This window comes from Chaetodon trifascialis, chromosome 8, assembly GCF_039877785.1.
Source record: "Chaetodon trifascialis isolate fChaTrf1 chromosome 8, fChaTrf1.hap1, whole genome shotgun sequence".
NCBI lineage: Eukaryota > Metazoa > Chordata > Actinopteri > Chaetodontiformes > Chaetodontidae > Chaetodon > Chaetodon trifascialis.
Genome location: NC_092063.1, coordinates 8,311,903 through 8,326,278, shown reverse-complemented (window position 1 = coordinate 8,326,278; position 14,376 = coordinate 8,311,903). Strand labels below are relative to the sequence as shown.

The 14,376-nt window shown below is 42.8% G+C and overlaps 1 protein-coding gene across 1 annotated transcript in view; it reads left to right on the top strand.

The window, feature by feature from the left end:
• The window catches only part of LOC139335673 (cadherin-4-like), a 247,625-nt gene that overhangs the window by 98,841 nt on the left and 134,408 nt on the right, over positions 1–14,376 (top strand). Inside the window, exon 3 of the mRNA XM_070969402.1 lies at positions 7,441–7,464. Within this exon, the coding sequence (XP_070825503.1) occupies positions 7,441–7,464 (24 nt within the window). The remainder of the gene's footprint in view (positions 1–7,440; positions 7,465–14,376) is intronic.

Sequence of the window (14,376 nt, the reverse complement as noted above, 5' to 3'; positions counted from 1 at the left end):
TCCACTGGGTCCCCCACTTCCTGAGTCTTAAAACCTCCTTCTCCTCCTTCTCCTTGTCCTGTGCTTGATGTGTAAACACCAACACTCCTCCAACTAACAGCTGCTACAGGTAGCAGCAGTACAGCAGTCCACCTGGAGATGAAGAGAGTCAGAGCAGTCATCAGAGGGACAACCAGAGAACATTTTCCATAAAATATGATCCAGCTTCACCAAAATCAGTGCCATAGGCCTAGTTAGTGGTGTGTGCACGCGCCTCTTGATCGTGCAAGAACGAGTGTTTGGGGTGCAGAATGGGAATGAAAGAGGCACCTATTATAAGCAAGTGTACCATTGAAATTATTTTGTTATTTTAAGATCTAATTGGTTCCATAATGTTGCTTAAAATCACATAAAGTTTAAGTCCTCCTCCCGTCAGTGGGAGGAGGACTAAAGTTTACATGTACTGTAATGATGAAAGGCAGTGACAGGCTGACTGTATCTGACTGGATAATCATCTTTGGCTGTCAGTGACTTTTCATCTGGGCTTGTAATTCGGAGCTTCCTGCTGAAGGTGACATCTTCCCGTTTCTTCCAATCACCTGCTGTCGCATGTTGTCGCAAGACTAACAGCGTTTGATTTGAGGTGTTGAAGCATGAAGCATCTGAGTTCTGTCTGCATTGTGTATGATTTGAAATGAGTTATTTAGAGCATCTGAGGTGAGCTGGACCGTCACTTAGCCCTCGTAGAGTCGTTAACATCCAGGTCATTGGTCACAACTGACTGGTGTCACCATTCGTCACATAGTGGCTTCTTTAGTTCATAACTTCAAATGATGGGCTGTCACTGTCCAGCAGTGAGTGTGATTAAGAGACAAACAGCTACAGTGTTGGAATTTATCCTAATTACATTATAGCGATTATGTATCAATAGAGCTTAATCATCTGAAGACAGCAGCATTTGCTTCCACTGCACTCTGCACACTTTATTCTACACACAGCTCACATGCAGCTGCACATATGTAGTCAAACACAATAACAACATACTCATTCGTGCAGCAGCTTCCAGTGATGATCTGGTTTTCATTTGTCTTGATAAAGCCATGATTAGCTGGAAGGATTCTTCTCATCATCATCGGGATGAAATCGAACCCAATTTCTGGCAGTAATTAAAACTATTCCCACAGCGGTCTGCTGGAAGGCCACAACTTTAAGAGGTCAATAGAAGACATGTTTCCAATAGCGGTCTAATTCAATCAGTCTGGACTGTATATTGTATATTATGGTCAGGATCAGAGGATGATTCCTTTACACCTACATGCACTCAGCATACATTTGCACTACCAGAGAGCCAGAATGCATCTGCACTCTCACCTATGGGCTGAGCTACTCATCAGCTGTAATGGACCATTTGCATTACAGGATGTCAGTGACTGCTGTGGGTTGATCTGAACCAATAATGACTCTAAACTGGTGGTTTTAGTGTGATTTTTAATGCTAATTATATAACTTTTTTATTCAGTGTTCACATTATCTTTCATGTGTGGAGTTTAATGACCCAAGAGCACCCGAGGACCTCTGAAATTCAAGTGTATAACCTTTAGAAATGCAAAGCAGCAGTCAGAAAATGAACTGTTTCCGTTAATTCCCAAACAGAGCAGATCTCTCTGTTTTAAGAACACAATCTACCCCCTAGAAACAGCTGCTCTACAGCATTTGCGTATTAAAGTTACCCAGCTGTCCTCACATCACAGGTTGCACTGGAGAAGTATAACAGTGTATTTATGGGTTGAAAATGTGAGTAAGAAAAGGGGAAAAGAGAGAAGCAGGGCAAATCCAAGAAATTTGCAACTTCAGCTGCTCTCATCACCCCTGATGATAGTCCCCACTATCGTCATTAACTACAGTTAAATCCATCACCTGATGTTTATGGCTTCAATCTAGTCTTGTGCAGGTGTGTCAATTCTTCATTTAGACATGCAGTAAGGGTAGAAGGAACAAGCTCATTGGTCACAAAAAAGAGAGAGCGTTCTCAATCAATTTGAAGCTTGCCTTGCATATAATGTTCCCTATTGTGATGCTCACTTGTGACAGATGGCGCGAAATATGCCAAACTGTGCGAAAAAAGTGCTGACAGCAAACTGAACTGACGATCATCTATGGCACACAGTGTTTGTCAACTTCTAGAACGCAGCACTTTCTGCACAGTTTGGCAACTTCTGTGTTATTTGTCATGTGAGAGCTTATAGAAAGGCAACTTCTGCTCGATGCAGAATCTGGTATATCTAAGACGTGTGTGGGCCCGATGAGATTCAGCAGCTGCAGAGCGGCATGAGATGTAAAAGCTGTAAAGGTTCCTTCAATTAGCCGCTGGTCACCGCCGCTGACTCCACTGTTTCAAACATGAACTTCCTCCCGCTGAGGCAGGCTGAAGTGGCGAGCAGAAAAAGGAAGGTTGGCGTTTTTGTGGGTGTTCATGTTTTCTAGCTCGCCACTTAGCGTGTCCATAGCAACCACAGGGATCACACCAGGGAAAACAATGAAGGAGCTAATATTGCTGGTTTCTGAGTACCCTGAGTTATATGATACATCTTCATCAGTGAGCGAAGCGACTGAAACTGAGTTCTTCGTGTGTGCCAAGTGTGTGTTTATTTTAGTTACCTGTCTGATTAGCTTGTGCTGTTAATGTGCCAACACAAACCTTCTTGCTGACGCTGGTCTCCAATTTACGTGCGCCACAGGGGCAGTGCCGTACGCTGTTATCTCTCCGTCAACATGTGGCGACATCCAGCATCACAGACTGTCAGAATTAATAGCAACTGCTGGCTGTGTACAAGCAACATTAATGATTCTCTTATTTATGTTCCTTCTTCAGACCCTGAGGTTTCGTGTTAACTCACTTTGCGTGGATGTCGGTCTGTAATGCCACTCACAGGTCAGCCTTACTGAGAGCGTTCATACTCAGGCAGAGAAACCTCCCTTTCTGCTTCAGTGGGGTTACAGTAAATGTAGGCTGTCATTTAGTGCAATTTCAAGTTGACAGTTTTTCATGTTGTGATGTTTTACTTCTTCTCTGTTAATTGGGTTTCTATGTATTGGATCAAAAATAGTTCTAAATGGTATTAAGTAATAAACATCAGCATGAATTTTCTATAATATGCCTGATTAGCCCTTTGGATCTCTAAAATGTGGAAAACAAAAAAAAAAGTGGAACAGTTAGACCTCTTTCTTCCTTGCAATAAGAGGCTACTTTTTTAAAAGGTAAAGCAAAATGGTTTGGAGATGTTTATTTTGTAAATGAATCTTCAAAATGTAGCTCTCAGTGTCCTCGGGCATGCTTTTGGGCAGTCAGGCTTTCTTACATACCTCGCAGTGGGAAACCTGTATTGACATATGGCCTACTTTACATAATACTCAAACCCACGGGAGTACTGCTTAGGGTGCATGGGCACATCACAACGCCACTCTCATATTCACTGCAAATTAGTCTCCAAATCCATATAAGCCGCTGATAGCTGGGAAGAAATGCAGTAATCAATGACGGAGGTTTTCTTTACCTCCCTAAAGAGTTATTTATGTGTGCTGACACCAGTCAGCGTGGTCTCTCTGACGCAGCCCAGCAAGTCCTAGAGAGAGAAGGGCTTTCTTTTGATTATTTATCATCATCAAGCTGGTGTGTGTTCATTATCTGTCATTATCAAAACTGTTAATAGAGAGCATGTTAACATATTGTTTAAATGTCTTGTCTACCAAATATATCAGTGTGCAGTGTGAGATGTAACACCCCGCTGTTATTGCAGGTAACTCCGTAGGGGCAATTACGCCTTGTTATATTAAAATTTAATCACGGTTGAGTTGTGTTGTCTTCAGTTTTTTTAGTTTAGCCTCTGCAAGCCTTTTCCTGAAAGCTTAATCTACTCATTGATATGAACCGCTGTAGACTGTACACTGTACTGTGCTTTAGTCCCTTTATGTCACCACCAGGTACCTGTCACTGTTGCTTTCTTTGCCCCTCATACATGGAAGACTTGTGGTTTCTGATCCAATGGGATCTTTTAATACTTTTGATAATTCAATAATTTTTTAAAATTCACAAACATGCAGCATGGCGCGCCATGTCAAGCTGCACAGAGCAGATCAAGCTGGGCAGGAAGTCAGACACAGCAGGGCCATAGAGAATCCAGTCAATTTTCAAAATAAAACACCTTGTGCAGACTCCTGATTGCATAGCAACAAAAAATACAATTAAAACACGCAAGAAAGAAGCCATTTAACACAGACTACTCACCCATGTTAGAAGTAGTCCCTGGAGCCGACGGCAGCTCACTGGCCGGACTCCAGAGTGGTCAGAGAATCACTAAGGTTGTTTATTACATGTAAGAGGCGTCACTCAGGTTAAATTTGTTTGTATTTTTGTTGGCCAGCTGTTGTATTGAGTCTCAGAATAAGTGTTTTTGTTTGCTTCTTGGGATCCTGAAGAGGAGTTTTTTGTCCAAATAAGGACTCATTCATTGCTAGTTGAACTGGGGGTTTTGTAGCACTGAGGTCTTTTCTAGGTCACTATGTAGTTATCATTATTGATTTCCCATGTTTCTTCAGAGTGTATTGTATGTTTGAATGTTTGGCACAAGGGCAGTGGTAGCTTGGTTTACTGAAAGAAACCATAAAAGCTCTTCAAAGACCCCAGCCTGTATTCACAAAGCATCCTAAGGCTAAAAGTAGCTCTTAGTGACATCATTCTTAGAAAAATCTTAGAATTCCTCGAATTCTAAGATTTTTCTCAGAACTTTCCCTTGGTAAGATAAAAGTTATTCAAAAAGCGTCTTAGGCCTTAGGAGAGCTCCAAAGGTGAAAAACTGTTCGTAGGAGGGAGGGGAACTTTTGAGAAGCCTAAGAGTGTCTTAAACAGACAGGGACAGCACGTACCAGCGCTTCTCACACTCGTCGCTCGTGCGTAAAAGGAGAGGGAATGACGCATTGATCTGCTGGGCAGTGCGCTCCCAAGTCTGCCTCTTCCCTTGGGCTGTGATCCCGGGACCCAATTTCCCTCTTAATATTGTTTTATTTTCATCCACGAGCTGTGCCAACAGCAGGCACTGCTCTTGTGTCCAGGTTGGCTTTCTTGTTCTCTTTTTATCCATTTCGTTTGTTGTTTTGGTCATTCTGCTGGACAGCAAACATGACAATAAAAGCAAATCGATATAATTAGCATGTGAATGACGTACGTTCAAACATTTTGAAGCTGGTACACAATTTAATTTTGTTTCATCATCATGACATAAAATTAATGTCACAATTACACTTTTTTTTGTGGGGGGGGGGCTTTTCTAGCTGGCTTTTCTTCATAGAGACAGCTGAAGGTATGACAGGAAATGGGGTAGAGAGAGAGAGGGGACGACACGCAGCAAATGAGCCACAGGTGGGAGTCGAACCTGCGGCCAGGATTAATAGCCTCAATGCATGGGGTGCAAACCCTCCCAGCTGAGCCATAGGGGCACCCCAATTACACATTTCTTAGTACGCTCCAAGTTATATGATGGGTTGATTTTACTGTCCATTCATTACTAGGAGCGCGTACCCTCCTTGCTCAGAGTTGCTATCAGACACTTCCTGAATCACTCTTTCTCATTCTCATTCCTTGCTACGAATTTTAAGGCTAAATTAGGAGCTCTGTTAGAGGACTCTAAGAAGCTTTGTGAATACAGGCTCTGTATTTCACATGTTAGTTTACAAATGTTAAATGTTTAAGTTTAAAGCACTGAAAAACAGTCATTTGTAAATCTTTTGGGTTGTTTCTCCTCCCCATATATGGCGTTAAAAATGATTTGAAATTTTGAATCTTATCAGGTACGTTACTCCCCACAGACAAAGCAGGTTGTGAACATCCCTCCTTTTCTCCCTTTATGTCCGTCTTTTTCTGAAAATGTCTTTGGAAAATTGATCATCTACTTAGAGTACTTAGCTCTTGACATACTGTAGTCTTCCTTTTACAAAACAAATGGCAGAACGAGAAGGATGTGGGCCAGTGATTGTGACATGTTGGGTAATATTTTATCATCTATGCGGCTGCCCCGAAGGTTTTAACAGTGGTGAGAGTTTGTAAGCCTTTGGGGTGAGAAGGAAATGGACCAAGGATTTTTCTTTTAGTGATAAGGCTGACTGCGTCGGGCTGTGAGAGTGCTTCACTAACTAATTATTTGAAGCCTCCTCTCAGATTAGGGTAGACATGCAGAGCTTATGGACAGTCGCATAGCAGACAATCAGACCATGTAATAACCAGAGGGCCAATATTTGCTCAAATCCACTGTAACACCTCACAAAACAAAAGTGTGTAAAGCCCTAATGCTCAGTCCAATCCCACGCCACACTGCCTTGATAAACACCGACGCCACCCCCACAATGGGCGCCATCTTTACTCTGGCAATTAGGCAGAGCTTGGATTATCACTTCCTCAGCCCAGCACACCACAAATCCACCCGGATTCAATTATTCCCCTCCCATGTCTGCGGCCATTTGGGCTTTTTGGGCGCATGGCCAGGAGAGAAATGTTCTATAGGATTTCAACTGCTGAAAGTACAAAGCTAAAAAAAACACCAAAAAAAAAACCAAAGTTATTAAAAAAAGAGTGTCCCTGCAACTTTGACAAGTCTATTAAATAAAAATAAAACCGTGGGAGCTTGCAAACACTGTCCTCCTCAATATTTTATGAGAACAATGAGCTAAATTTACTGTATTTTTCTCCCTCACAAACGTGCTTTCTTCAGTTGGGTTTTTTGTAAATGTTGTGTGTTGCATAAAAAACATGTTGCGGTACATCCTTCTCTCCAAGCAGCCCGTGTTTTGATCCACGCCTTGTGGGCCAGGAGTGTCTCTAGTGGGCTCTGAGTAAGAACCGAAAATGCTTACTGAAAGGATTTGATTTGCTCTGTCTTGCTGCACCTCAAAGGCATTATTTTTACTTATTAGAAAGCTCACTCAGGGTAAATTGTGGAAGAGATCAAGGGTTTCTCGGGGTCTGACGACTCTCATCTTTCTACTTGAGGCCTCTTTTCGATGTGTTTGCTCAGATGCCCCCCCCCCCCCCCCCCCCCCCCCCCCCCACACACACACACACACACACCTGGTCTCTCCCTGCGGAGCAGAAAAAAAGCTGCTGTGTGTTTTGTGTCGTTACTCAGCACCGCCAGTGTATAGTATGTGTCCCTATGTTTGTTGGCATATTCAGGCATAACTAAGCATGCATGAGTTTGGTGAAGTGGATATTCTTTGCAGGTCTGAGATGAGCCCCCCCTCGGTTGTTTACAACCCCCCTCCCCCCTTTCTGTTTATCCTCTTGGGTGGCTCGTTTCCCTCCCAGCAAATCGCTGCCATGGTTGTCATCTCCTGCAGTTTGTGTGTCTGGCATACAGCAGCCTGTCAGCTCCTAACACATTCCTCTGTGTGTCTCCTCTCTTTTATCTACAGATACCACAGTGTCATCACAAAAAGGTAAGACAGCACTCCATCAGTCACCTGTGGATCCCCATACATTTTCAGATGGGTGGCATGTGGGTGTGTTGCTCTGCATGTCTGTGTGTGTTCTCAGTCCTTGCTAATGACATGAAAAACATTTCACGGCGTTGTTGATGTTGATTTGAAATTGAGTCATTCAGTGTTTCTGTTACAGAACAATCTGTTTGATTACAAAGTCAATCACTCACACCCACTGACACCTAAGACTAAATTATCCCGCTATCCTGCAATGATAGACAGCCCACAGTCTGTTTATGCATCGCTTTCTGTAAGTCTCGTGTTAAGACTAATCACAGTTCTGTTCAGACTCCTCCACTCTTTCATGTGTATGTTAATGTGAGGTGGGGGGAGGTGATTGTTTCACATAGTGGATCTTCAGGGAGAGACAGGAAATGTAGGAGGGGGAGATGTTTGTAGGAATGTACCTGTAGGCTGTTTTGATTTTGTAAGATGATGGGGCCACACAGTCAAAATGTCTGAGCAGCTCCGGGGGTTTGTTCTGAGTGGCAGCCTGCAGGTGTATGCACCAAGCCGTCCCGGCCCTCCACCCCTCGTAGTGGAGATACAGTAATGGCAGAGGGTGTGTCACGCTCTGTGATTGCAAAGCAGGAGCAGACAATCAGTCAGGAGCACTCCCTGCCGATTTTGTTGAAACTTTCTTTGATTCCCTGCTGTGCTTATAAGAACTTAGGTGTTGTTTTCTACAAGCTCTTACCAGAGCAGAACAGAACGCAGGTGAAAATATTTTCATTGTCACCTGCATCTGATATAATGTGCACAATATGTATATATGAAAAACCTTAACAGCAGGAGTGTCTTTGGGAACATGGCAACATCTTTTCACCTTACTAAGCCTCAGATGTATTGAAGATGCCTGTACAGTGCGAGTGGCATTGATGGAGTACATCTGCGTGACAGGTTACATTTAGTGCACCCTCACCCACACACGCACAGACACACACACCGTTGTGAGGCCTATATATGTGATGACTATGCGGTGTACGATGTTGTCAGATGAGCCTATAAAGGTAAGTGATGTGGGTTGTCCAAGCTTCACTCTCTGATGAATGTTGAAGGGGAGCAGAGGCTGGCGTGGTGTACATCATCCCTCCACAGCCACACACGCATATGCTTCTGAATGAGAGGGAGATAAGTAAGGCCACACGACCCTGACAGTGAATGAATGCTCACTTTTGTTCGCCTGCATGTGTCCATGTCTGTGTCTGACTTTTTTGTGTTTGTACGTCTTTCTTTTCTTGCCCATGCAATATGTCCAGTTCAGTCCGTTGAGTCAGAAGCATCAACAAAAACATTCAATGTCTCTCGGCCCCAGACATTGAGAGCGCTGCGGAGAAAAATAGCCCACCATATTCATTCATACGCTGTGAGTTATCGATGGCTATGCAGCTATGACAGTGCTGTCGGTGCTGAAGAGCCATGGGGCCTTGAGGCACAGATAGGGTCCATAAACCACGTGTTTGTGTGCACATCTCTGAAAAGACTGGCACATAAGTGTGTGTGTGTGTGTGTGTGTGTGTGTGTGTGTGTGTGTGTGTGTGTGTGTGTGTGTGTGTGTGTGTGTGTGTGTGTGTGTTTTTCTGTGTTGCCTGAGCATGAAAGATGGAGAAAGCAGGACATTTGTGTGCACTGGCAATGTCAACTCCCCACAGTCTCAATTATGTTAATATTCAACATGAGAGATGTGGGTCTCACATCTGTTCAAAGAGTACAATGCTACAGTACACATGTTAGATTGAAGGGCAGCGCACAGTATTTAGACCCAGGCAGTAGTCAGGCTGTGGTTGAATAACCTTTACTGTTGTTCTTCACTAATATCATGATTAATACAGGACCTCATTATAACGTGACCTTATTCTTTAGTTCTCCACTGCTGTGGAACATCCCCACTATCAGCTCCCCTACCATGACATCCTTTATCCAACACCTCTCCACCCCCTTACACTCCTCCTCCCTCTCCTCTGCCAAATGAAGTGTATTTATGGCACCTGTGTTGGAAAAACAGTCTCTAGGAGACGTCCCTCTAATTTCATTTTCAAAATGCCAGCAATAAATTTATCAAATGGGCTGAATCGAATCGGAGTCGCATGCAGTGCCATCCGTCATGGGCTGTCCCTCAGGGGCTTGTGGGCGTACTTAAGCCAGCCAAAAACCTCTGCTGGCAGGAGAAAAAGACTGAGTGTTGAGAGGGGAGGGGGGGTCCTGGTAGGAGGCAAACCAAATGAATGCACTGGAGAAATATGCTGAGAATAAAGATGTGTGCGCATATCTTTACGTTCTTAGATGCATATGTGCGGCCGCATGTGTGTGCACAGAGGTCAGCGCTAATTCGTCAACACCGAGGAGCCTCACTCTGGAATCTCAGTTAAGCACTTTGGCTGTCAATGTGTCAGCGTGGTAATTGATTAATTGCAACACAAGTTAATTGATTGTTTTGCTGGTTTTTTCATTTGTAAATCCCTCTCAGTTCAAACACCACTTTGAGCTCGATCCCATCCCATGCCTCTGAAAACTGCAGGTTCACACGCCCTGTGCCCTCTCATTCCCCTCCCATTTCTCACTTCCTCCTGCTCTGCACCTGACTTTGGCACCTTTGCCTCTTTCTTTAAATGCCTTTGTCCCTGCTTTCCATTTGTTCACCTCTCTTTCCCTCTGCCTATCTTTCCTTCTCCTCACAGCATTTATCACTGTGCAGGTTAAGCCAGGCGTGAGCGAGGGTAAAGCAGCTTAGTGCTAACAGGGCTAATGAAGTCAGGCCTCGTATTCCTCTGACGGGGATCAGTGGCGCTACTCTGTGAAGCCTGTCAGCGTTTAATGATTAGATGAAACATTCAGACACCCGCGACGAGAAGACAGGCACACTGATATGTGCTAATACCCAACCGTGGTCTCTCTTACGTGGATCCAGAATCATTTATGCATGTGCACGTGCTCACTACGCAGACACATACAATACACCCTCACGTGTGCATACACACATACACTCCCACTCCTCCTGCTTTGCAAAGGTGTTGATTTATGACATCGAACATGACATCAAGGGTATACACAGCAAAGTGATTGGAAGAAAATGAATGACAAAGATTCAGAGACAGCAATCTGGCTATTGATTCCTGCTATGTGCAGGAAGGTGGAGAAAAAAAGTATGCTGCATGAGAGATTTACCCCTCGCCTTGATGAGCAGATTGTAAACAACTCCACAAGCTCTACTCAAGATGCATGCTGTGATCCATGATTTTTCACTGCTTCTCAATTCTGCGAGAAAAAAAAGCGTGATAGACGATCAGTCAGAAGGCCAGCTTCTCGAAACCTTTTTGAACATTTTGCGATTCATCTCTGATTCTTCCTAAACCCCATTAGATTAAGTTATCCTTCTCCATGCACACGCATGGCAGCTTAATGTGTGCTCGTGCTGGGATGTGTGTTGTTATTGTGTCAGTGTCAAAGTGGGAGGCTGTTTGTTTCTGTGTTTAAATGCTAAACCAAGAAATGGAGTGACAGAGGCAGTGGTCGGGTCAACAATCTGCCTGTTTGTCAGATTGAAAGGGTGCCTACGAGGGCTTGGCTGCTTTTTGCCCTATTAGCTGCACATGCTAATTTACCTGTCAGCTATCATCTACACAAGGAAATTACACTCTTCACAACTTCTCTCTCTGTTTCTCTTTCTCCAGTCCCCTTCTCTCGAAATCTCCAGATCTCTCCCTCATTACATTTTTTGCTCGATTGGAAACATCTTCTGTCCTCACACCAGTAATTTCTCCCTCAAGTCAAAGTACCTGTTTAGCTCCATGTTGAGGAATCTTAAGACAGGATTTGAATGAAACGTGTGTGCATTTCTGCCAATGTGCGACTGCTGCTCCCAGGCTCTCGTGTATCTCTTGCTTTGCAGGGACCCCTGAGAAGCACTCTGGGAAACTACTTGAAAGTATAGTTTTACAAGGAAACGCTTCCTTCACATCCAAGAAGCTGAATCACAGCAAAGCTACCATGAAGAGAAGTAGACTATAAGCCAGCTAGTTGCTCACATTTCTTCTTTTACTTGTGTCATGCATTTTCTACACACACTCTCAGCCAAAGTATCACTTAGGACTGAAGACTTTATGTCGCATGTAGAGCATAATGCTGTGAGTTTAATACAGATGTTTATGTTCTGATGCACGCTGTGCAGATCCCATGCAGTCTCATGGTGAATCTGCTTAAATGGACCATTGATAAGGAGTGTTATCTTATGCCTGAGGCTGTTGAGAATTTTGAAGCCTATCAATAATTTACCTTCAACTTGTCTTCCTCCTCTTGTGATGGTTTACTTTAATAACTAGCTCAAGGCTACTTCTGATAGTACAGCACAGACTTATAAAGAACACATGTGAACAAGAGTTAAGGATATCTTTAACCTAAATACAAACAACGCCGAGTGGGGTAACTAGATTACTGTTTTGGCTTTTTTCCCCCTCTAAATGACCACATCTAACACAACATTTAGAAATTCTCATAATCAATAACTGATAATCACAATGCAGCAATCCTCGGGATCTTCTCAACTATTAACAGCCTCGTCAATCCAGCTCCAAAAAGCCTCTCTGACACCATCGCCGCATCAGACTGTGATGGGATTGCACTGTTGTTCAGAGATATGATAATAAACATTAAGTTAACTATTAGCAAGGGTGTAAATAATGATGTGTAAGAGACTTAGTCTGGGCTCATAAAAGAAGTCATGCAGTTACAGCCTCATCATGCCTTCCTGATGCTGTGGAGGGGTGGAATCGGTGGTCGTTACCTGAAAGCTGCCATTGCAAAATCAGCCTCTGAGGTTCTTCCCACCGGTTGAAAAATGTCATCCAATTTCGCTGTTTGGCAACAGATTGTGGCCACGAAACCAAGAAAAAAAAGCACTTCATCCTCTCTATTAATGAGACTCAGATCCATTTTTTAATTTCATTATGCACATTTCCACGTCCTTATAATACAACATATCAATATGTTGTTTCGCCATTAATTTGAAGCTGCTGTGATAATTGCAGAAGTGATTGTGGTGGTCGCCTAGTAGCAACAGTTGTGGTACAAGTAGAATTTGATAGTGCTAATTGCACTTAAACGTTGGTGTTTCACATAATTTAAGGTTTTACAACCATTACCACGTATGAGTTGTAGTACAGAGTAATAGTGTGCATTAGCTTACGTGTCGGCACTAACACTGGACTAAGAAGTAATATTAAATAATATTTATACTATATTACGTCATACTGAATTTTTGCAATAAAGGGAATCAATATCCAAGCACCCTGTGTATTGCAGTGTTATCATTTTGTAGCCTGTAGGCTTTAAAAGCTGGTCTGATCCTTTTTTATTAAAAACAAAAAGGATCAGACCAGCTGCATAAGTTTGTCATTATTAATTAATCACTTCATTTGTTTCACACAAAGATAATGGTAATATAAAAGGGTGGGATCTGTCTCTTAAAGAAGGATAATGGGCTTAACCTTCACAACTCTGAGTGTACGTTATGTTAAGGCAGGATTACACTAATTTATTATCTTTAATACAGTTTCCTTTTAAACTGTGTCAGATGCCTTGATCCGTTGATAAATTAGACGTGTAATGAATATATTTTCATACTGCAATGATTGTTTAATTCCTGTGTTTGTTGACTTCCTTGGGTGACATTAAATACATTTACACAGTTGTTTAGTTAAACAAACAAGCTGGTTAATGAGAACAAAAATAATAGAAATAGTGCATATCTATGTGGCGCAATGTCAGCTTGTCATAGACATTTTGCTTCTAACAGTTTTTCCGTACATAGTTCACTGTATGGTTTTTATCCAGGCATGCAGCATGGCTCTGCGGATGGTCTGTCGATAAGTCTGACTCACTGGATGAGCCTGCCATTGGACACCTAGGTCAGGTGGCATTCTCCTCTCCTTCCACCATCTGCGTGTTTTCAAAAGCACTGTTGCTACAGGAAACAACAACAATAACCTCTGAGCTATCAGAACACATTGCAAGTTACTCTAACCTTAACCTCAACCTGACAGTTCAAACGCGAACAAACTAGAGGCTGTTACCTTTTCTTCCACAGGAATTCAGCCATTTTAATGCCAGGGCTAGGGCTCGTCTCTCCACCTGTAAATATTTCCAACGAAACAAGTTAAATCCTCAGTACTGTTCTGCAAGGGCACTATCACGGCATCCTGAACGATTATGATTTGTTATAAATAAATACAAACAAGCCTATTCCAGAATGACAATGCGTTCCAGGGCTGCACAGCGTGAAAATGAAGTGTGGAGGTTGGCTATTCAGCTGGTCAGTCCACCACTTTGGTTCAGACTGAAATATCTCAACAACTATTGGATGAATTGTTGTGGAAGTACAGCCATTAGTGGGCCCCAGAGGATGAAGCCTACTGACTTTGGTGACCCCTCCTCTAGCACCACTGGCAGGATCCCATTTTTGATTTTTACAGAAAGCTCTCAAAAACTATTTGATACAGATATCACTGGTGAATACCACTGTGGTTATCCCCTGCACCATCTTGCACCATCTTCAGATTAATTTTGTTGCTGCCCGAAACTTTGTTTAATAACCCAAACCCCACATAAGTTATGACATTCCCATCAGCCTCAGCTGTGCAGTGTGATGATGACCATTGTAACAGCTAAACATCAATCCTCTCTTGCAACAATCTTAAATAGACTTTTATATAGATACAACCATCAGGCTAGTTTAAATTGAATTTAAGATTTCATTCTTCTTCAAAATCATGCTTTGGCTTTCCAAGACTGTCCAAAACTACAACAAAAACACTGCAGATTTAATTTGATTTAATGTATTTGAACCACCATCAAGCTGCTCCCGTGTTTTTCTTG